General features: G+C 44.8%; 1 protein-coding gene across 1 annotated transcript in view; it reads left to right on the top strand.

Moving 5' to 3' along the window:
• The first annotated feature begins 4618 nt into the window (after positions 1 to 4618).
• LOC147892035 (uncharacterized) overlaps positions 4619 to 24792 on the top strand; it is a 52102-nt gene continuing 31928 nt past the window's right edge. Inside the window, exons 1-5 of the mRNA XM_087388810.1 lie at positions 4619 to 4770; positions 4853 to 4893; positions 4971 to 5049; positions 5333 to 5376; positions 5465 to 5515. Coding sequence (XP_087244936.1) covers positions 4674 to 4770; positions 4853 to 4893; positions 4971 to 5049; positions 5333 to 5376; positions 5465 to 5515 — 312 coding nt within the window. The 5' untranslated portion in view covers positions 4619 to 4673. The remainder of the gene's footprint in view (positions 4771 to 4852; positions 4894 to 4970; positions 5050 to 5332; positions 5377 to 5464; positions 5516 to 24792) is intronic.

A 24792-nucleotide genomic window follows, 5' to 3' on the forward strand; every position in this document is an offset into this window, starting at 1 on the left:
TGGAGGAGTGGCTAGGACTAAGGGGAGAGATTTGTGGATCTCCCATGGGGACATAACTATCTTTTAGTTGGGTTTCTTGATAGATTGACAAGGAATGGACCTAGTAGTAGATTTGCTTATATGGGATTGGAGGTTCATCTCAAGTAGGTGATAGTTTGATGCTACAATAGTGTGTTATCTAACTTGATCTAGAGGTCTCCTTCATGTTACAGTGAGCCTTGAAGGTAGGCATTGAGCCTATAATTTCTTTGGATCTGTTGCTTTTCCTTCTATAGTACAACCTCTACTCCTTTTAAAGGATAAACATATTGCATTTGGGTCTCCTCTTTCCATGCTTTCTCATGGACATGAAATACTTCCCTTCCAAACCCCTTACTAGGTCACAGAAATTTGAGGTTGTTGTTCAGGTGCCTATCCATGAGGGCCTTGTTATCCAACCCCCATCCTCCCAATGATTTGGACCATGGTTTATTGGAACATGCACGAGCTCCATAATCGTGCATGGAAGTAGCCACAATAGATGTTTCTTTGCCAAGAGTTGCAAAGGGATATGGTAGGATGGGTAGTATATTTTCTCTTGATTAAGAGCACATACTCTCTTCAACATATATGAGACACCTTGTCTCAGGGAGGGGCCAAGAGTTTGATCAAGAGCACACACTCTCTTCAACAAATATTAGAAACCTTGTCTCAGGGAGGGGCCAAGAGGTTTGGCCCCTTGCTATAGGCAAGAATGAAGGGGTCTTTTATGGCATAGGCATTAGCCCCATATGGGTGAATGTGTAGAACCTTACTTGCAAACAATAGTGCCCAACTTTTTAGAGGCAGCTTACAAAAAGCCTCTTATGTTGGGGGTTACTTCAACAACCTATGGTTTGAGGAGGGCAAGAAAGGCAAAGCCTCTTTCTCAACAAGGATGCCTGCAAAACTAAGAGGAGTACATGGGAATAGTTCATTTATGCAATCAATGGTCATGATTTGTGGAGAGAGGCAAATTTCTCCAGACTACCTTCTTCTCTTTTAGCTAGCAATTAAGGAATGATGGCTTGCTAGAGCATCTTGACATGTTCTATGTGGGGGGTTGGGTGATGCATAGATAGGGACCCTCAGTACTTTTGTAGGTATAAGAATGTTAGATCCCTCCCCAAGAGTGCTCCACCTAGAGTAGCCATGTTGTGGACTCCCACAAAAAGGAGGTCCATATTCCCGAGGCTTTACTCTAGGAGGAGGAGGTATAACATGCCAAGATAGAGGTTTGTTAGTAGCGTGGGATCCATCTTGAGAAGAATTGGGCCACCTAAGTTATAGACACAATTTAGAGGAGTGAGAAGCTCAAGTCCAAGGCTCTTTATCACTGGTATACTCTTCAAGAGGGCACTAAGACTATGTTTGGCTTCCATAGAGTGACTCGAAAAATAACCTTATTGATAATCTAGATTGAGAAATCATAGAATTGAGTCAATTGGAAATAAAGACAAATTTTGTGATTGGCCATTCAAGATTTGGGGTCTACATTTTTATAGCATAGGCATTAGCCCCATATGGGTGAATGTGTAGAACCTTACTTGCAAACAATAGTGCCCAACTTTTTAGAGGCAGCTTACAAAAAGCCTCTTATGTTGGGGGTTACTTCAACAACCTATGGTTTGAGGAGGGCAAGAAAGGTGGAGCCTCTTTCTCAACAAGGATGCCTGCAAAACTAAGATGGGTTGAATCACACATTACTCACTACATGGTATGTTTGGTCTTTACTCTTTTTAAAAATTTAATTGCAATTAAATTTGTTCCTCTAGTGTTTAGCTCATGTATCTTTCATATTTATGCAACACATTCTTTATGCACACGATCCATGTTTCCTTCACCAATATGGTTCATTGTATGTTTGGAGTGCCCAAGGGATGGAGAAATCTCATTATAGAACTCGAGGTGCTTATTTCAAAAGTATGCGGCATGGAAGTGATTCTCTTTGTGAAATATTTGAGTGGTTCTATCAAGGTATAGTTAGGTCCTCTTATGCAAGGAATAAAGCTTTGCAAATAGATCTAGCCCAAGCAGTTCATCAAACTCAAATGAATGAAAGAAGGCATATCATGAAAATCTTCACAAGCTTCCCATAAAAATAAAAAGTGGATAGCAACTAGAAGTCATGTTGGAAAGTGTTGGATCACCAAACAAAATATACTTTGATATTAATATAAACCTCAATTTAATCGCCAAATAAAATGTACTTTGATATTAATATAAACCTCAATTCAATATTTCTTGTAGTGTTCTTAGGACACATTTGATTAATTGGCTCATTTTTTCCTTTAAAAGAGCATTGTATTCTTTACTTGTGGATGTAGCCCTTAACATCATTCTCTATTTACATTCTAATACATTCAAGGAATGATATTTGTTTCAAGCTGTGTTGGAAAGCATTGGATTTCCAAACAAAATGTACGTTGATCTTAATTGAAACCTCAATTTAATATTTCTACACACATTTGATTAATTGGCTCATTTCTTCCTTTAAGATGCATTAGAAGGCTAGAATTAGTAAAAAAATCAACCTGGGGCTATAGTTATCAATACCTTTTAAGTCTAAGTTTGTTTGGGTAAGGGGGGCAGGGGGCAAAGTCTACCCATTGCATCTTCGGCTCCCTCAGGCAAACCGGCCCCTAGTCGAGAAGTTCTAAACTCTTATTTTGGTCATGGCCTAAACAAGCCATTAAAACATGCTGTTCCTTCTACAAATCTTGTGTAGATTATGTTCGACAACATAGTGGCATGTATATGTCATGCTGAGCAGATGTTGGTCCACCATGCGCCCCACCCCTGCTCTAAGAAGACTAGCAAGAAGGATTCCTCTATCAAGTCCTCTATGTCAAGCTTTGATAACAGTAGTTCAAAAAGCAATTTTGAGCGATCTCAGGGACTTAAACAAGTGGCAAATCACTCTAGTACCAAAGCCCTAAAAGCGCAATTCCTCAAGGCCTAATTCTTTGAAGATGGCACTCTAGCCTCCCTGAATCTCCATCCCAATGTTTGGTGTGCAAAATGCTGCAACCATAGACACAGCCCCAATGAATGCGACCTCAACCAACCATAGTGTGCCATCTGTCAGATGGCAATGCATACAACATCCACTTGCCACTACAACATGCGCCATGGACCTATTAGGACTATACCAATAATGGCTATTGTCCTTGCATAGACCTCAGCATCGACTGCTGCCTAGGGGGCTAATGGGTGCCCATACCATCCTCAACAATGAAGTTTTGTCCGTTTTCGTTTCTTTTGTACATCCTTATTTGAATTTGTACACTTCTCCCCGTCAAATTTATTTGTCACTTTGTTTTCATGGGATGTTGCATCCTTGATTTTATCACAGTCAAAGTCAAATACTGAATTGGTTTACGATAGACAACTCTTCTTTTGCCACACCGCGAGCTGAAACATTTTTTATAGGGTGAGTTCAAACCAATTACTTGACCTTCATAGCACAAGGGAAGACCTTGAATGAAAGCAAAACAACTCAAAAAATAATGATACATTAGAAAGCAATAAGGAGTAGATGTAAGAACATAAAGCCAAATCTCGAATTGACAACTAGAAACCACAAATCAAAGTGACAACAAAGATCACTATCACGAATAGATAGTGAGACTAGAATGTCGAGACTCAAGTGTGGAATCAAAGTGAGTCTCTGGAAAACGACCACACTTCATGACTTCGACTTGTAAAAAGAAGATTCATAACTCAATCCTTCGATTTATGGATATTGCCTACAAACATTCGAAAGGCCAATAGAAGAGAACTAGACATAGACTGAAATGAGATTTTAACCAAAAGAAATGGACATGGAGGACAGAGCCAATCAGGCTCAAACATGCTGATGTCAAAGTAAGACTCCTCCAAAACAAGGGCCTTAAACATATTGACCTACTCTTGCTAATCCTTCCATTGAAAAAAGTTGCCATCCTCTTTTGCTCAACCCATCTCCATCATCGAGATCTACTTGCTCTACCACCTCAAAGAACTGTTGGAAACATTAACCAAAGTCCACAACAATAAGAAAGGGTAAACTCTCCTCCTAAAACTTCATGTTCGTTGAATTGATTGATATCACTTAAACATGGTAATGACCTTCTAGTGTGGTGGGCAATGCCATTCGACAACACACCAAACACATACATGAATTGGGCAGAGAATATGGCCTCTCCACCAAAATCTGTTTGGAGAGAATAAGCATATTACAAAGGGGAGGAGAGGAGGCAAGGAGGAGATGAATCTTTAAACGTTTGTCAAGTACAACACTAGGTGATGACGTGAGAGCAAGGCTACAAAAAAACTCTTAGGGTGGTTACACACCGCTAGCGACCCGCCCATGCCGGGGGTGTGTGTTTTCACACCAGGCTATCTCAAAAACCTCTGAATCGGCATCGCATCAAATTTCAGCAAATTCCATTGGCTGCCCATGCTCATGGGCAAAATGCAGGACGAATTGCATCACCGCAGGTGGAGGCCATGCGAGCCGATGCGGGCTAATGCGGCACTAGCGTGTGTAACCGGCCTTGATAGTTTTGTGAACTAAACCCAACCAAAAACATGAGACCCAAAACCATTACGAGTCACTTGGTGTAGCTCAATAGAAGCCACATCTACATTGCAAACAGTCACGAGGGCTTAACATGGAGCTACGTGCAATTGCAGCTTTGGTGCTGTCTGTTGGCTTTCCTCTTGGAGTGAGCTTCGTTGGAGCTCTCTTCAGCAATGGGGGTGATAGCGGTACAATAAACACTCAAATCTTGTTTGGAACTCATCATGAGTACTATTAACATCCTCATCAATCGTCGTTCTTCTTCCCCAGATTGGTACAGACAGCTCACGAAGCCTCCTTGGACCCCGCCGGTACGATTCTTAGTCCTCGCGGTCGAAGAAACTTGTTGGCTTGTTGGCATCTGAGATGAATCTGTTGTATTGGGCAGAATTGGGCGTTTCCGGTTGTCTGGACAATTCTTTACATTTTGATGGGCGTCTCGTCCTGGTTGGTTTGGCTCCACGGAGGTGAGATTATTTGTAACTCTGCTTATGCGTGGCATCTAGTGAACAACTTACGAATGTGTAGCAATATGTACCCATAGGAAGAGACGATGGTGGCTATTACGACCTTGAGTGTCAACTTATCGCGATACACAATCCCGTTGAGTGAGCTTTGTTGTCGAGTTAATCATTGTATAGGCACCTTAGTGGTTAAGCATTCTGAAAAACCACCTTCAGTCTTCCAGCTTTTGTCATGTCCATTATTTATTAATAACAATTTTCTCACGTGTTGACTGGTTATGTCCAGGTTTTAAAGGCCAAAGTTTACCACTTGCTGTGTACTTGTTTCAGGTTTTCTTGGTCACTTCCTTTAGTTTTTCTGATTTTTAATCACAGAACATGAGTCCACGACTTGTAACGATTGGTGTACATGCTGCAGTTACTCCTGAACTTTCTGTGGACTCCAATTTTTTTCGGTCTTCATCGTGTGGTAAGTTCGGGTATTCTCAATTCAAAAAAAAAATCCTCAACTATAATGTATTAATTGAACTGATAATCATGCCGAAGCGTCATGGCTTCTCAATAAGTTGTGTCAAACAAGAATGTCTTATAGCTGGTAGCAACCAAACGGCATAGAGCTGCTTGTGCTCTGGTACTAATAATAGATATTTGATCAGATTTCTTCATTTGTATTTTTTTAAGTGGCCTCACGTCACCTGTCATATGCTGTTGCTTCTAAAAAGACCCTTAGTTTGTTTACTTGATTAATTGTGGATAAAGCTATGAGGTGACTGCTTAACATATGCTTCTCAACAACTTTGGAAAATGCGGATGGGCTACATCATGATGGGCGAAAATGAGCCATGTGGGGATCTCCCTGAACGTTAAGGCAGGGGACAATCATGCTCGTCACAGTTCTGTGGCTGTTGGTTAAATGAACATCACTGTGAGAAATGGTTGTTTGGATGGGACGAACATGAAATGTTAGTCTTCACAAGCAGTTTGTAGCTTGAATGAAGAGTGTGGACGACTTCTTGATTAGCCTTCTCCTTGAGTGCTAGCCTTTGTCAGGGCTGCACCTCCAGAGTGCTGACAAAATCTCAGTACAAGGACCTTTTGGATAAATGGGTATGTGTGTCTGGGAGCATATGCTTAAACTATGGTCTACATCCACTGTTGGGTGTTGATGACATCGGTGGGGATGTCATAGTAGCTAGTCCCTGCTATGTGTGATGGAGTTTATGGTTTTCAACCTTGAGAGTGACTATCATGATGAGTTTGGGCATGTTCCTAGATTCATCTAGGTATATATATCTGAACATCAGCTTGAGCACATGACATGATAAAATGAGAGAACATATTAACTGATTTACCTGATGAAGTCAGGAATTTTGAAGAAATAAAATAGAAGCTGGATAAGTAGGACCTCAGTTGGGGCCAGTGGCCTCCCATTTCATGGGGAAACTGATTGTTGTGCTGAAACATGAAAGCTGATCCCCCCCTGAAGTATATTTCAGAATGCCTGCTAAGAGCCACAATATTGGTATGCTGCAATCTTGTGCCATTCTATCATATGCTGAGTGCAGGAACATGGTAGCCAAAACAAGTCTTCATCTACAAGCAAGAAAACTATACAAGGAGGAGATGATCTTGAAGCTTGTGAAAGACACGCTTTGGAATCTAATGCACCTCAAGACATGATTTGCATACCATACTACATTGTCTTGTGATAGGACAAATAGATGAGTTCTATGAAGCTGAATCAGAATTGTCTCTCTTCCATAGATCAAATTTTGCTTGGTGTTTAATTGCAAAGGCTTAATCATTTGTGTCATCTTTGCCACCAGCAAAGGCTGAAGAGCCTTGCTGTCTTGGAATGGCTTGTCTTTGTGTGAGATTTCTCCAAGTAACAATTAGCTGAATGAATTAGCATGGCTGGAATGAGCTATTTCTTTTTCACGGACAGCAACCGTAATGCTAGTCCTGGAGTGGAATGTAGATGGTGCAGGACCTTAAAACTCTTCAAAACTTACTCCAATCAAACTGCCAGAGAATGGACAGCAACCATAATGCTAGTCCTGGAGTGGAACGTAGATGGTGAAGGACCTCAAAGCTCTCCAAAAGTACTCCAATCAAACTGCCTGAGAAGATCTGAAAATAGACAGCGAAAATACAGCAAGACCACTCCTTTTTAAGCCACAATGTGTCGGCGGAAGATACAAGCCACTGCCACAAAGAACAGCCAAGGTGTTGGACTGTATCTCAACTGAGTAGGCTGGAAAAAGGGCCAGGTAAGGCTGCCTAATATGCTGCCACGTGCCTCGGGAGGTCTATCAGATTGAGTTGAGAGCACTATCGGAGTGAAGCAAGGCTGCCCCCTCTCACCGACTCTCTTCGGGATCTATATTGATGAGATTACATCCTTTGTAGATTGTCTAGGTAGAGAGGGTTCACTTCTGTCTGACCTGTTGGTACAGATACTGCTATACGCAGATGACATAGTCCTCATATCATCCTCAGCAGAGGGACTGCAGAAACACCTAGAGGCTCTAGAGATGTGCTGTAGAGAAATTAACCTTGGAAAGACCAAGGTTATGATCTTCAACACCTCGCGAGCAGTGTACCGTCGCCATAGCTTCACGTACCGAGATGAGCCAATGGAGATAGTGCAGTCTTACACATATTGGGGGGTAGTGTTCACCAGCCCAGGTTTCATGATGACCCATGCAGCTACAACACGACTCACATGAGGGCGGGGTGCTCTAGCCTGACTAGAGAGGCAATGCTTCCAGCCACACTTCCAGGACCCTTCGACGAAGTGTTGGCTTTTTGACACCCTGGTGAGACCGACTGCCATGTATGCAGCACTTTTCTGGGGGAGTTACATTTCAGCGAAAGAGTGGAAGAGATTTGAGAGGCTATAGGTGATCATGGGATTTAGGATGATTCGGAGTAAGCCCTTGGTTACCATCAGATTATATAGGCAGAGTTCGCCATGACCCCTCTCCAAGTTGATGCCATCTTTCAGATAGTGACATTCCTCCACAGAGTCTGGGCACTACCCAATATTAAAGCCTACCAAAGATCTATGAGTCTATGAGACTGATAGAAAACTAGATACAATGAGCAAAAGGGTGGTGTGATACTAAGCGAGCATCCTAACCCATGCTAGAAAACTGTGGACATAGTCAATGCCATCATCATACACATCACCATAGTCATCATCATCATAACAGATGCAATATGATCCAATACCATACAGTACAATACAACACACACATGGCATGAAACGTCATGGTATGCCCAGTGGTAGGCTAGGCTCATGGTATGCCCAGTGGCAGGCTAGGCTGTGTAGGTAAGAAGCCCATGATAGATCGATATCCACTGTCTGGAGGAGCAGCTCGTCGTGCCCTCCTAGACGCTACTCTATGCGTGACAAGCACCGCAGTAACCCTTGTCGGCCGTATCTCAGGTCTAAAGATAGATGAGATGTCAGCTAGTGTGATCTGTGCATGTGTCCTCTGTTGAGTGTGCTACGTCTCGGTCTCGGGGTCTCTGCCTCTCCTGCTATTTGTGATTGGGGGGGCAGCATGCTCTGGCTAGAAGAATGCTGTGATCACACTCTGAGATGGGTCAGATAAGGCCTCCGATCTGATGATGCGCTCTCTATGTTAGACCACCTCATGAATGAAAGCAGCAAGGCACATCTGATCAGGGTATGGGAGAAGTTTGGGAAGGCCCTCGAATCTGTCTCTGAAAAGGCAGTGGTATCGCCCACGGATCTCGTAGTAGACTAGGCAACAGAAGGCGAAGTGCTCCTCTGACTTGACCTCATGCCGCTCACATAATGTGCAGATATGACTCCCTTTGGGGATCCCCTTTGCTTGTCCACTCTTGATACGGAGTCGATGCCATGACACACGGAACTGTCCAATGGCAATCCTGAGTGAGTGTGTAGGTAGATCTGAGTGTACCTTGGCGGTATAATGAAACCTGCCTCGGAGATGTGTAAGTAGTGGTCCCAATAGAAGCTGAGCTTCACAAGAAGCTTTGTTTGTGCCAACTAGGTCTTGAATGTGTGTAACTGTAAAAGATCCTCTCGGATGATCAAGTTGAGCTCGTTGCCTCGAAACGTGACAAACAGATTGTCAATACTGAGAGGAGCTTGACGAGATGAGAGCATCATGGATTAGTAGTGAGAGTCACTGCCACGATGCTGCCAAATGAGAGACACACACTCCACATGCGGCACGGAGAGTGCCTAGAGCACGCACGATTGAGGTCCGGTCTATTTCAGCCCTCCTCAGAGGAGACTGGCAGAGACGAGGCATCACCCTTGACATAGCCAATCGGATATAGAGATCGAGGAGACCACGCCCTCCGCCACCTTGAGAGACTGATCGACTGATAGATATACGAGAGCTCCTCACATCCCATCAGAGAGCCACCAGGGTACCTGGATATATGGAGCCTGGGCGTGTACTAGGAGCGATAGCTTTGGACACTTGATACTATTTTGCTATTTTGCTCTCTAGTTTAGCACTTTGGCTTTCAGCAATGGCGTTAGTGAGCCCTTTGCTTCAGCCCATAGCGGCTTGTATGAGTTGCTTTTGGTTTTGTACTTTTGTCTCATAGGCCTGCGAGGCCTCCTGCAGATGTTAATGCATCTTTCTTTCTCTCTCTCTCTTTGAGACCCTAGTGCATCAGGTCAGACAGTAGCAGTTGCACATGAGATAGATCGTGCACAGTGACACGTCACTAGCTTCTATGCCCTCGAGTCAGTCCCAAGACACATTGGGGTAGAGGAGGAGAAGATAGCTGACACGAGGGCAGCATGGATCAGGAGGAAGAGACGGTGTAGAGTAGTGGAGCCAATGACCAGAGGATGATCAGAGCACACACAATGGAGGTTCAGCCCGTTTCTGCTCTACTCAAAGGAGACCGTGGGAGTCGAGGTGTCACTCTTGATATGGTCCACGGATAGAGAGATCACGGAGACCATTCCCCCTGCCATAGCAAGACATGGCTCGCTAAATGCAGATACGTGACATCTTCGCATTTCATTGGAGAGCCATCGTGGCCCCCGGATATGTGTTTGGAGCATTAGCTTTGCATGTCTGAGTTTTTGAGATTTTGAGGTTATTAGCTTAGCTTAGCACTTAGCAGGGCCCTTAGCGAGTGTAAAGCTTGCAAAATAAAAGGACTCTTCACTACTTTTCCACCCAGCCAGGGATTCTAACATTGAGCTCTGCTGTCTTGTTATGTCCGGTCAGGTTCCCCACGAAGGTCTTCTCTTAGACCTCCTCCTTCAAGCTCCCTCTAGAATCCTCCCTCAATCCCAACGCCTGCCACGTGGAGTCTACTTGAGTGCCATGGGTCCATAAGGGACTTTTGGACTCCTATGTCCCTTTAGGCCTTTGGCATTGCACTCCATTTTGGCCTACGCCTAGGCCTAGGATTGTCCCGAGACCCCAATCCTCTAAGCTCCCTTTAACACAAGCACTGTCGAGCCCTCTGGTTTCCTACCTCACTATAACCAAAACTCAGGCTTCCACAATTATGGCTAATGTAATAGTCAGTTCTTTGCTTCAGCGAACAGTGGCTTTTATGAGTTACTCTATTGATTGTACTTTGTCTCATAAACCCGCGAGGCCTCCTGAAGACGTTAATACAACTCTCTCTCTCTCTCTCTCTCTCTCTCCCCCCCCCCCCCCCCTCCCATAGGGGACTGCTCCAAGGCTGCTCCAGCAAATCATTGCTCCAACTCACCTTACCAGCTCTCCCACGGAGCTCATCCACATCCCACCGTACTCCCCTTCCCCCAAGCCCACCCGAGCCCTTGTCTTTGTGCCTATTGTCCAGCACCCCAGCCATTGCGTCTGCTGTCCTTAGCTTGGTGCCCCGTCTATGCTCCTACGCCTAGCCCTGCTGCACTGAAACTCCCACCTGCCAGTCTTTGCACCTTTCTCCATTGCTCCAGCGTGTCATTGCCTAGGATTACAGCCTGACTGCTTCTGTGCCCAGTGCGCCTTTGGACCTGCTGTTCTAGCACTTGCTCCAACATTTCAGTCCACCATCAGATCGATTGTTCCAGCACGGGACTGCTTCAAGTCTGCTCTAGTGAATCATTGACACAACACGCCTTACTAGCACTCCAAAAGCAACCTATTGTTCGATTGGCTACTCGAGAGCACATTGCTCTGGCTAACCATCTGCTCCAACGTGCCATTGCCAGGCTGGGAGGAGGAGTGAAAGGTGCTTGATTTGGCACATCTACCCAACAGTCGGGATTGCTCCACAAATCTGCCCAATTTCAGCACTACTCCAGACATCTTGCCACTGCTCTAGATGGTGAGCTGAGAATCCTACAATCAGGATAAGTGGGCTTCATCCCCTCACTTAGCACCAACTCTATATGTGTATCCTCCACGGCAGGCCATGGTTCAGCTTGACATCTTGTAGCAGCTATGGCAGCAAGTACAACTACTCACGGAGATGCACGACATGAGGAGTAGAGAGATCGAGTACCAAAGACAATAGAGAGCCTATGATAGGATTTCTCCAGAGCCCAGATAGCGCCGTAGATCTCTGAAAGGAGGTGGATGACCTTTGTTGTCGTATAGAGGGAGCGACAAGGAGCAGTCCTATGGTTGAGGAGATGATTGCTATGATGGAGACAGTCATTGAGGAGGCCTCCAAGTGGGTGGATGTCGTGAAATGTGGGCCTGCGAAGGCAACCGTTTCAGCCACTCTACTTGAACAGCATTAGAGAGCCAGTAAGGCGCTCAAACATCAGGGTCTGTTGGGTTACACCCTCCAGCTCAGCCATTTCAGACGCTACCACCTTTGTTACCTCCACCTTGGGAGTACATGAGCATGTATTGAGGGAGCATGGAAGGTATGACGAGATCCTACTAGAGATCAGCCTCGCGTGATGTGTCATAGGCACTTAGGGTCGGCTAGTATGGGCCCACCTAGATGTTTACATGGATGAGGACCTTACACTGACAGAGGTATAAGAGAGGCAAATCACCTGTCATCTCGTATGGGTATCCTTTCATTGATACGGGCATGATGCAGGTCCTGATCATATATAATGGTCTAGAGAGATGACCATCTTCCAGTTGGCTCACCTGTTTCCCACACGGAGGAGGGTCTATATCATGGGATCCCCTACCTTCGCCTCTCAACCACTTGTTGAGCCAAAGATCGTAAGAGGTTTTGTACTGGGTACATGGCACATTAGTACGTTAGATCTGATATTGGCAAAGCTATTTAATGAAGCAGTTTGCACCAGGTCCTCGCACACTTGGACCCTTAACACCATTATCTCAATCCACAAGGTAGGGGATCCCATGAGTTTAGAAAACTATAGGATCATCATGATTAGGCATGTTTTTTTTTTTAAAGAGTGATATATTCCATTCAAAACGAATCATACAACAGGTGGGAGAGAAAGTACTCTATCCCTAGCCTCAACAATGTGGCAAAAAAGCCATGGTGGTGGTCTAAAATGCCACGACATCCCAAAAGGCATCAAATGAAAAAATAATGAGCAGTCCCATGTCCTCATGAAGGATACAAGTCTCCCACGAGCTGCCAAAGAGGTGCCTATACACGGCTCCCACTGACTCCTGAGAGTGAAGATAATCTCCGCCCAAATGGAAGCGAGAGTGTTAGCCTCCGTGCATAAATGGCCCCCAAGGACAAAAGAACATCGCGAACACCATATCCGCCATAGGGTAATGCTGGAAATCACCTCCCAGGCTGACCCTATAGCTGAAGTAGGTAGGGAATCCTGAGCTGGTATAGGTACCAAAAGCAAATCCTGCGGCTCCATGATGCTGGCCTCTGTGGGACCCCGTCTCTGTCGACGCTGCATGAAGAAACCGTGGTCTCCTGGCTCTGACTCAAAGAGAGTAAAGGCTCCAGATCCTCTCCCCCAAAGGACAGCACCCCATGTCATCAGAAAGGACTCGGATGTAACATGTGAGAACAACGTGAAGATACCTGTCCAGATCACTCTAGAGCTGGGGCAGCTCCATAAACAATGCTTGCCAGATTCCTCTGCAAGCTAACAACGCATGTTATGTCCAAGATTTATGCAGCAACACTTGACACTCATGCTACTCGAGAGGCAGATTGTGAGGGATTTGAAATGATGGGGCGGTTGTTTTCGAGCAGATCGTGCTATATTGGACCACATCTTTATACTCTAGTTGTCATTGAGAAGGCCCGGGTGCGGAAGCAGAGAGGTTATTATTGCTTTGTGGATTTCTGCAAAGCCTTTAACACTATACTATGAGACCAACTTTTTAGACAACTACTTGATCTAGGATACAGTCAGGACATCATTTGGGCAGCTCGAAACTATATGAGCGAGTATTAGGCAGAGTCAAGACTTCATCGGGTGGCGCACAGAGGAGATCATGGACACAATTGGGGTTAAACAAAGCTGTCTGTATGATGTCCTATACATCCAAGGGATGGAGTCCTTCACCACGACTTGGGGGGTGTAATTTTCCCTTAGGTGGCTCCTTGATCTCAATTCTACTATACACAGATAACATGGTCCTATTCTCCTTCTCGGTTGAGGGTCTCGAGTGGCATTTGGATGCACTCTACTCTTTCTATGATACGCACGATTTGAAGGTCTACTTGGGTGAATCCAAGGTCGTGATCTTCAACACGTCTTGAGTGATTGCGCACAAAGAGCAGTTTACCTTTGACGAGGCCCAAGTGATTGTTGCATCCTATTTACCTAGGGGTTTTGTTTTTAGGCGTGATCTTCATGGTGCGACCAACTATGTAGGCCTATTTGAGCAGGGGATATGCCGCACTAGCCAGACTCGAGCTTTAGTGCTTTATTAAAATTTTAGGATCCCAAAACCAAGTCTCTTTTCTTTGACTCACCACTCCATCTACCTAGGATGTATGGTAGTCCCTTTTGGGGGAGATGTCATGACAAGAGAAATGATTATTTAGTTAATTAATAGTCATTAGAACTTTATTATTGTTAGGCGCCAATTTGATGGTGCGGTTATATGTTTGTATTTATGATCGATCAAGCGGTGTAAATAGTACCGCCAAAACTATGTAACATTGGCCAATGATTAGTAATAAAGATGTGCACACACGTGTCTAGGTCCTAGGGGCAATAGGAAAGGGAAAGGGTGCATTAGAGTGCATTGAATGGTAGGTGCATGGGTCATAGGCTAAGGGTAGGTGTAAATGGGAAGATGGAACTTGAGTGATCTCAAGGGACATTAAGGAAAGGGTATCACCCTTTCATTGTGAATCTCACGTTGCATTCTTTCTACCACATTGCATTCATCCGTCATCTCTCTCCCACCTTGCATGTAGGTCGAAAAAGAAACAAGTACTCTCACGAGGGCGCTCTTCCCCATTGGAGGGCCAATCGGCATTCAAATTCTGCATGCATTGCACACATTTGCATTTTTGAAAAGTGTGGATCTTCACAGGAGAGACTTATCAGAGGCAGATTGGTCTTGCATAGAGAGACTTCGGGTTCGCTTACTGCTCGATGATCCTCAAGGGGCCATCGGTCCCCCATCAGATCATACTAGTGGAGTTTAGGGCTACTCCTCTACAGCTTGATGCAGTTTTTTAGGTGGTCACTTATCTGCATAGGGTCAGGGACTTTGGTACCATGACATCTGAACGACGTAGATTGCCATGGGTAGCAGTGACTTCATCTATGGCATTGGAGGTAAAGGCACATCAGATAAGTTGGTATGCTCAAACACGTGCATGATTTGTAGGCTTGGGAAGCCACTTGGTGCATAGCCGATCTTCATTGTTGTCTGCTACTTTCCCCTAGATACGCCATCTTATGCGCATGAGGTCACCATAGAGGGTCACAGCCTATATGAGACAATATATGATGACATCATGGAGTTCTCTAGCAAGGGGAGACCCTTTTTGTAGGTGACCTCAATGCACGTATGGGGGATAGACAGGTGGGCCTACTTGATTTCGGATCATACCCCCTTAGAATACCAATGATGACCCTATAGAGCTTGGGATAGTGAGGCACTCAGAGGATGCGCCACATGTGAGAGGTTATGGATGACACTTATTGGAGATGAGAGTTGTGCTCGACTTGATTATCTATAACGGTCTCAAGAGATGGTCATTATTCAGGGCTCACTTGTTTCCCACATGGAGGGGGACAGGTACAATGGAACTTGATGGGCTCCCCGTCACGTGTACAATGGACTACTTGATGGGCTCCTTGTCACATGTACATGACCTCACTGTCCATCTAGGATGGTCTATGTACTGGCTTATGAAAGCCGAAAACTACGAGATGCTGAACAACATATGGGAATCTATGAGAAAGAGTTATTAGCTGTAATACATGCCATAAACTAATGGAAGCATTATCTCTTGGGTGCTGATTTTACTGTTAAAACTGATAATCAAATATGCTGAAATATTTCTTAACAGAGACTACGCTCTTAGAGCAGCACATGAAATGGGCAAATTTGCTGTCCATGTTTCATTTTCAGATTGTTCATACACCGACAGCTCAGAATAGAGTGGCAAATGGCCTATCTCGAAGACCCAGGTCAATAATGTTACCATTGCTTACCTTAGGGATCTTGAAGAGACAAGAGAGCAATATGTCCAATGACCCATACTTCGGAGAAATAATGCAGCAAATGTAGGAGGGGTAGTCCACAAGTTAGTGTTCCACGAAAGATGGGTATCTAATCAGGGATGACTGCCTGTGCATTACTAGAGATTTGAGATAGAAAATTTTGGAGGAATGCCATACACCCCCATATGCTGGACATAGAGGTAACTCAATATTTGGAGATATATTTTTACTGGCCAGCCATGTGTAAGGATATACATAAGTTTGTTATAGAATGCATTATTTGTTAGAAAATTAAGTATGACAGATGACAGGCACCTGGCCTGCTGATGTCTCTTCTTGTGCATCAGGCACCATGGGAGAGTATAGCAATGGACTTTATGTTTAAGTTGTCATGATCAAAGACAGGGAATGATGGGATATGGACAGTTATAGACAGATTCAGCAAACAGGCCCATTTTATTCTGGTGTGTAAGACCATCAAGGTAGACCACATGGCCAAAGTTTTCATGGCTCAGATCGTTAAGCACCATGGAATGCCAAAGTCCATTGTTGGTGACCAAGATTTTAGGATGACTAGCTTATTTTGGAGAGCTTTATTTGACAATATGTCGATGAACTTGAAATTTTCTTCTTTCCACCCAGGACAGATGGCCAAAGTGAGGTAGCAAATTCATTTGTGTTAGATTTTTTGAAATGCTATGTTGCTAATTAGAAATCAGATTGGAAGAAGTATCTTCTGCTCGTGGAGCTCACATACAATAATGCAGTTCATAGTTCCACAGGAAAAGCCCCATTTGAGGTCATATATGGAAAGGTGATTCTGCCACCACTCCCGAGGACTGAAGATGAGATATTTGCAGCTGATCAGTATGTCAGGGATCTCCAGACAGCATTCAGCCAAGTGCAGATAGCAATAGAGGAATCTCAAGAGAGAAAAGAAAGCTGCAGATAAGCACAGAAGACAACTAGACCTCAAGCGAGGGGATTGGGTACTTTTAAAGTTTGAGAAAGCCAGGCTCCGCAAACTTAAGAGAAAAGAGAAAGCGTATGCCCAGCTGTCTACCAGGTATTATGGCTCCTTTTGGGTCATAGATGGAACCAATGAGGTAACTTATAGATTGGAGTTGCTAGAACATTGTAAGATTCACAATGCATTTCACGTGAATCTTCTAAAGAGCTATCAAGGGTTGGAGCCTACAAAACCTATAATGGAAGATCCACCAGAAGTGGATGAGCTAGAGGAGATCCTCTAGTCAGAGCAAATTGTGTATCATACGGTACGCAAGGATTCCAGCGGCACGGTAATTTATAGGTACCTTACCAAGTTCAAAAATTATTCGCCATTAAATGCCAAGTGGATGGATGAAGACATGTTGTCTGATTATTTACAAGTTTTAGATATTTACAAAGAGGCTTTTTAGTTGAGGTCTAATTAGAAGCAGAGGGGATGCCACCAAGTTGTAAATACTCTGAGTAAATACAACTTTGACCTCTAGTTTGACTATAGGTAAAGACTTCTTCTTTTATTTTACTATGGTACCAAGAGTTCTTCTATTTGGTCAAAGCATTGACTTCGGTCAATGGCTTGACTTCGGTCAAGGAGTCTTGGTTTCGGCCAAGGGGAGTTGACTTCGGTCAACCAAAGCATTTGTGATGACTACAATCAGAGAGATTTGACTAGGGTTAAATATTTTGACCTCCTTAACCACGATCAAAGAGGGTTGATGTGGTCAATTAGGGTTTACCTCGATCAACCCTAGCATTTCTATTTGTGTGCTTTGGTTTGCTTGGTGGGGACGCCCACAGAGACTAGGATTAGTTTAAAGATTTCTATTTGCATGCAAGAGCTAACAATTAATGGGTGCCATGGCTATGTGCTATAATTAATTCTTGCGAGTACAAGAGAGTGGTAAAAGTGCCCTACTCTTAAGGGGCCAAGGCTGCCTACAAGGAGGAGCTTACCTTAGCATGTGACCAAGGTCATTGGCATGTAATTAGTGGGTAGCTAGGATTTTGACAGGTGGTAGTTGCTACGTTGGGAAGCTGGGTCTTCCAGTTCCGTGTAATTTTCCCAGAAACTATAGCTCTGATACTAATGTAACAGGGAGATTGCCTAACTTACTCTCTCTCCTGCTCACTACTAACTGAACTGAAAGAATGATGCACTCAAAACACAAGTGGAACTGTAGAGTGAGTGTGAGAATCAGAGGGAGAGAATATAGTGGGCCTCTGAAGAGGGAAAATAATAACTGAATTAATATCTGGCCCTGAGGGCTGAATACAATGTAAAGAACTGAAAGGACTATATACTTGGGGATGAACCCTCACTACAAAAGAAGGGAACTCCTGTATAGATGGACCTAACCCTCACTGCTGAGCTGAGTGCTGAAGGCTAAAAGGGGAAGGGGCTGCTCCGATGCAGAACCCTAACTGTTGCTGCTGTCCGGATTGAACCGGGCCTGGAGGTGGGACCTGTAGATCCCTAGGATGGGGGTAGATCTGCTGCTGACTATCCTGGGCCTGAACTGCTGTTGATACTGTGGAGGCTGTTGAGGACTGAAGAGCCCAAATAATGAGGGCCAAGGGGCTGGCTTTTATAGGCCCCCTTGAACCCTAAAACAGGCCGACCAGGCTGTAAAGCCCACCGACCAACCTGCTGCCTGACCCAATTGCTGCTGGTCCTCCCGACTGCCACATGGCATTGCACATGATGACATGGCACTGTGCCTGAGGACATGGCACAGTGTTGGGGTAAAGGCACATTGCCTACCCTTATATTAAAGAATTAAAGTTAGGACACCTATGACTGTCTTAAGACAGTCATAGGGTAAACCTAATCCTAATAAAACTTAAGTGAGTTTGTGGTGTGGCTCACTCATGACTTCACACCCGCACTATTGTGTCTCTCTCACTCTCACTCTCTTGCTCCCTTTCCAACTTTTCTTCCCCCTCACAACTGGTATCAGAGCCATCCCTTTTCTTTTCCCTCCTTCCACTCCCTCCTCTCCCTAGCCTACCCCTACCGTACGGACAGATCCGTACGGCTGTACGTCGTCCGTACAACCGTACGGACGGAGCTCGAGCAGCGAGCTGTGGTGCAAGGCGGCGGCGTCGAGCAGCAAGGGCAGCTCCAAGGCGGCGGCGTCGAGCAGCAAGGGCAGCTCCAAGGCGGCGGCGTCGAGCTGCAAGGGCAGCTCCAAGGCGGCGGCGAGCAGATCTGGGCGCAGGCGCAGGCGTTCGACTCGAGCTGGGCGCGGGTCTTTTTTTGGCACAGCAGCTGCTAGCTGCTAGCTTGCGCAGGGTCAGCGCAGGCTGTGCGGGATCAGAGCGCGCAGTGCGCTCTCAGGTACGGAAATCCGTACCTGTTGTACGGATTCCGTACCATAGCCGTACAGGCGTCCGTCAGTACGGACGACGCCGTACTGTTTCCTTGGAAACTGCGACAGGGAGGAGTTCGTTTTTTTTTTTTTGGGAGCTGCGTCAGGCATCTAGGCACGCAGGCCTAGGTAGCATTCGAGGAGGAAGAAGAATAAAATCTCGTTTTTCGAAGAAAATAGAGCAGATATCAGGTTATGTATCTGACAGTGTATATATGCTTTTACTGGGATTGAATCTCAGTTTTCGGGTGAGCAGATCATAGGGCTTTTGCCTGGCAGTTGGTGTTTTCTATGCCTTGAGGCAGTGTGTAGCCAGGGAGCACACATTTGCTTTCTTTCCGCAGTGCATTTGGTGACATTTGTTGCAGGTCACATTCTTTGTACACACTCTGAAAATCTCAGTTGAGCCACGCTTGGTCAGGGCGCATCGAGTTTACTCGGTCCCTAACTGCCCATCGTTGACAGTGCTCAAAAGATTTTCTTCTGGGTGTTTGTACTTTGTGGTTTGTGTTGTTACTGAGTACACAGAGGCAGTCTATGCTTTGCACATTGTCAGGTACAAGAGTCAGAGAGATTTTCATATTGCATGCTACCTCATTGTTGAGGTGTTCTTCACTTGATTCAGGTGTCAGATCAAGGGGCTTTTGCCCAGACTTTGTTTGACAACACTTGGGTTACCTACAGATATCTTCAGCTGCATTTTCTCCCCTTGGTATAAGGGTGATTGCTTGGGATTTATCCCATTTACTGTTGCAGGTTTTGTGACAGGCTGAAGGGTCATTTACTGTTTTTGGGGTGTTTGTCAAGTGATTTCTGCAATTTGAGTCAGTGACATACCTCATCTGAGGTGGGAGAAGTGATCAGTACAGTCAGTACAGCAGTGTTTACAGCAGTCTGAAATGGTTTTGTCAGATTAGTATGCACTGTTAAGCTCTTGTTGAGCAGCAGCAGCAGTCTGAAATCACTGTTTTATGCCTTCTTTGAGCTCAGTACAGTCAGTACAGCAGTGTTTACAGCAGTCTGAAATGGTTTTGTCAGATTAGTATGCACTGTTAAGCTCTTGTTGAGCAGCAGCAGCAGTCTGAAATCACTGTTTTATGCCTTCTTTGAGCTCAGAACAGTTTGTCAGAAGGTACAGTATTTGCAGGGACATTTACTGTTTTGCTGCAGATTTTACTGACAGTAAAAACAGCACCTTTGAGAGTGCTTCTGGCTCTTGAATAGAGCAGGCTTTTTCTGAGAAATCAGAACTTTTTTTATTCAGTCTTTTTACTTCCAGGGAGTCAGGTACTTTCCTCATCTGATATGGCATCAGGAGGAGGTGATTCTTCAATTCTAAACATAAAGAAACTGGAAGGAGCACATAACTATGCATTATGGGCAGAACAGTGCTTGAATGTTCTTCTGTTAAAGAAGATTGCTAAGCCCATAAGGGTAAAGGGTGTCAAGCCATCTGATATGGCAGCTGATGATTGGGAAGAGCTTGATCTGTCTGCGAGGGCAGCTATCATGCTCACTATTTCAGACACTCTTGTGTTCAATGTACAGGCTGAAAAGACCTCTTATGGTCTATGGCAAAGACTAGAAGAACTGTATGCCCAAAAGAGCTCAGCCAGTAAGGTTTATTGGCTGAAGAAGCTGGTCGATCTTCGCATGAAGGAAGGTACAGCTATGACCTCACACTTGAGTGAGTTCAATGCTATCTTTACACAGCTGATTGCACAGGGGTTGAACCTTGATGAGGAGTTCAAGGCTACTTTCTTGTTGTGTACTCTTCCTGAGAGTTGGGACACTTTCAAGACCACCCTGTCAAACTCAAATGCCACTCTTATTTATGCTGATGTAGAGAGCTCTCTCCTTATGGAGGAGATGAGCAGGAAGAATAATGCGGGCAGCAAGTCTTCAAATGCTTTGCAGGTACAGGATAGAGGCAGGACTCAGCAGAAGGGGAGATCTGCTAGTAAGTCCAAATCCCGCAGTCAGTCCCGTGGCAAAAAGGACATTGAATGCTTTTATTGTGGCAAGAAGGGACATGTGAAGTCGAAGTGCTTCAAGTTCATACGGGATCAGAAAGCCAAGAAGGCTGAAACACAAGATGCAGGAAATGCAAGCAAAGGCAAAAACAAGGCCAAGATAGTTGAATTGGATGCAGTGAATGTTGCAGCAGAGGACAGTGACAGTGACATACATGATGTTTTATGCTCTTCTGCTGTAATAGCACATGCTTTGGTTATTGATGGCCATGACATGCACACCTGGCTCTTGGATTCAGGTGCCTCTTTTCATGTTACACCTCATAGGGAGTGGTTTACTTCCTACACAGGTACTCATGGAGTTGTTCATCTTGGGAACAACTATGCATGTCAGATTGCAGGGGTTGGCAGTATACAGATAGTACTTTCTGATGGACAGTCATTTATGCTTGATGGTGTTCGCCATGTGCCGCAAATCAAGAAAAATCTGATTAGCACTGGCTTATTGGATGACAGTGGTTACCACACCACATTTGGAGATTCCAAATGGGTGATTACTGATGGCCATACTGTAGTGGCTGAGGGTTTTAAGAGTGATACCTTGTACCCTCTTTATGTTTCCAGTGTGGGTAATCATGTTGTTGCCATAACCGAGCTGCCAAAGGTTTCATTGTGGCATAGCCGGTTGGGACACATGTCTGTTAAGGGAATGCAAGAACTGTCACGTTTGGGTTATCTGCCGCCTCTCTCTTTTTCAGATTTGCCTACTTGTGATCATTGTATTTTTGGCAAGCATTCTGTGACTCCTCATAAGAGGAGAACTCCCCAAAATAGAGCACCACTTGATCTAGTGCACACTGATTTGTGTGAGATGCCACAGTTATCACTAGGGGGTGCCAAATATTTTATTACTTTCATTGATGATGCCACACGTAAGGTGTGGGTCTATTTCTTGAAGCATAAGGGAGATGCCCTAAATGCTTTCAAGAGATTTGTCGCTCAGGTGGAGAATCGGACAGGTCGTAGGCTGAAATGCCTCAGATCCGATAATGGGGGTGAGTATGTGTCACATGCTTTTGTGCAGTTTTGCCAAGCTAAGGGCATCAAACAGGAACTCACAGCCCCTCATAATGCATCTCAAAATGGTGCAAGTGAGCGGATGAATCGAACTGTTCAGGAGAAGGTTCGATGTATGTTGTCTTATGCTGCATTACCCCATGGCTTTTGGGCAGAAGCCGTGCAAACAGCAATTCACATTATTAACAGGTCACCAAATAAGGCTTTGGAGTTGAAAGTGCCAGAGGAGGTGTGGTCTGGCAAGCCACCTTCATATAAGCACTTACGGGTATTTGGCTGCGAGTGCTTTGCTCATGTACGCAAAGATCTACGCACCAAGCTGGATCCAAAGTCTATCAGATGCATCTTTATGGGATATGGTGATGAAGGTGAAATGGGGTACAGGTTATGGGATCCCGTTAAACGGAAGATTATACGCAGCAATGATGTCATCTTTAAAGAAGATAGTGTACACAAGGAACCCGTGCAACCTGTGGAATACAGGAGGGTTATTTATGATGATGTTGGACAGCAAAGAATGCCCATTTATATGCAGCAGCAGCCTGCTGCAGATCACCCTGTTCAAGAGGGTATACAGGCTGAAAATCAGCCAGATAATTTTGCCAATGATGCACCACTGGATGTGCCAACAGATGGGGCTGTAGAACAGCCAGATATGGTGGTACAGCCACCCGTCATGCATGAAGAACAGGCTGGACAGCAGCCTAATCCGGAACATTTTGTGAGGAGGAGCACCCGTGCACAACGGCCTCCTGCCAGGTTTGTTCCAGGAGCCAATAATGTGGCTGATTTTATCATGTTAACAGATTGTGGTGAACCTTCCAGCTTCAATGAAGCTATGGGAAGAGCAGAGAAAAAGAAGTGGGAGAAAGCCATGCAATCAGAAATGGACTCCCTACTTCAGAATGATACATGGGACTTGGTGCAGTTACCTGCAGGCAGAAAGGTTTTGCCATGCAAGTGGGTTTACAAAGTCAAAGTGGATTCAAATGCTTTACCTCGGTATAAGGCCAGATTGGTTGCCAAGGGATTTAAGCAGGAGAAGGGCATTGATTTTGATGAGATTTTTTCCCCTGTAGTCAAGATGACTACTTTGAGAGCAGTGTTGGCTCTTGTTGCTCATGCTGACATGGATTTATGTCAGATGGATGTGAAGACAGCCTTTCTTCACGGAGATCTCCATGATGAGATCTATATGAGTCAGCCAGAAGGATATGCTGTTAAAGGGAAAGAGCAGCTTGTATGTAAGCTCAAAAGAAGCTTGTATGGACTCAAGCAGGCGCCAAGAGAATGGTACAAGAAATTTGATGCATTCATGCAGTCCCAAGGGTATCATCGGTGTGAGACCGATCATTGCTTATACACCAAACGGGCAAAGGATGACAGTTTGATGCTACTCATTCTATATGTGGATGACATGCTTATTGCCAGTAAATCTCAGCATGAGATTAGTGCTTTGAAGAAACAACTGCATAAGTCTTTTGACATGAAAGACTTGGGGGATGCAAATCATATTCTTGGCATGCGTATTACTCGTGACAGGTCCCAGGGACTTTTGTTTCTGTCACAGCAAGAGTATATTGACAAAGTACTGCAGAGGTTTAAAATGGAGGGGGGGAAGTCCATTAGTACCCCGTTACCTCCACATTTAAAACTCAGCAGTAAGGACAGCCCCAGATCAGATGATGATAAGGCTGAAATGGCCAAGGTTCCGTATGCATCTGCAGTTGGATCTTTGATGTATGCCATGGTTGCCACTCGTCCGGATATTGCTTTTGCGGTGGGAGTCATCAGCAGGTATATGGCAAATCCAGGCAAGCGGCATTGGGAAGCAGTGAAAGGTGTCTTGAGGTATCTCAAAGGTACCAAAGACTTGTGCATATGCTATGGTAGGCAGGATGCATTGGTGCATGGTTTTACAGATTCAGACTATGCAGGGAATGCAGACAACCGGAAGTCTACTACCGGTTATATTTTTACATTTGCAGGAGGTGCTATATCATGGGTGTCTCGGTTGCAGAAATGCGTTGCACTATCAACCACAGAAGCTGAATATGTTGCAGCCACTGAGGCTTGCAAGGAAGCAATATGGCTTACTCGGCTGGTGGGAGATTTGGGCATTACAGGAGATATGCCAGTTCTGCATTGTGATAGTCAGAGTGCTATCATGTTGGCAAAGAATCCGGTCTTTCATCAGAAGACCAAACACATAGAAGTGAAATATCATTTCATCAGGGAGGTACTGGAAGACAAGCGTCTTGAGCTTGTGAAAGTACATACTGATGATAATCCTGCAGATTTGCTAACTAAGAGCTTGCCTACAGAGCGGTTTGCACATTGCCGCCACATCATGGGATTAGGATGAGACCATTCTTACTTTATGGTCTTGTATACAGTAACTGTATATTGCTGTATTTTTATTCTTTTCTCCCCTTTAGGCACATTGGCCTTTAGGTGGGAGGTTGTTGGGGTAAAGGCACATTGCCTACCCTTATATTAAAGAATTAAAGTTAGGACACCTATGACTGTCTTAAGACAGTCATAGGGTAAACCTAATCCTAATAAAACTTAAGTGAGTTTGTGGTGTGGCTCACTCATGACTTCACACCCGCACTATTGTGTCTCTCTCACTCTCACTCTCTTGCTCCCTTTCCAACTTTTCTTCCCCCTCACACACAGCACTGACTGACACAGCGCCTGCTGTGTTGACTGCACT

The sequence above is a fragment of the Dipteris shenzhenensis genome, chromosome 17, assembly GCF_047967505.1.
Source record: "Dipteris shenzhenensis isolate YYH24624 ecotype China chromosome 17, Dip_SZ_1.0, whole genome shotgun sequence".
Taxonomy (NCBI): Eukaryota; Viridiplantae; Streptophyta; class Polypodiopsida; order Gleicheniales; family Dipteridaceae; genus Dipteris; species Dipteris shenzhenensis.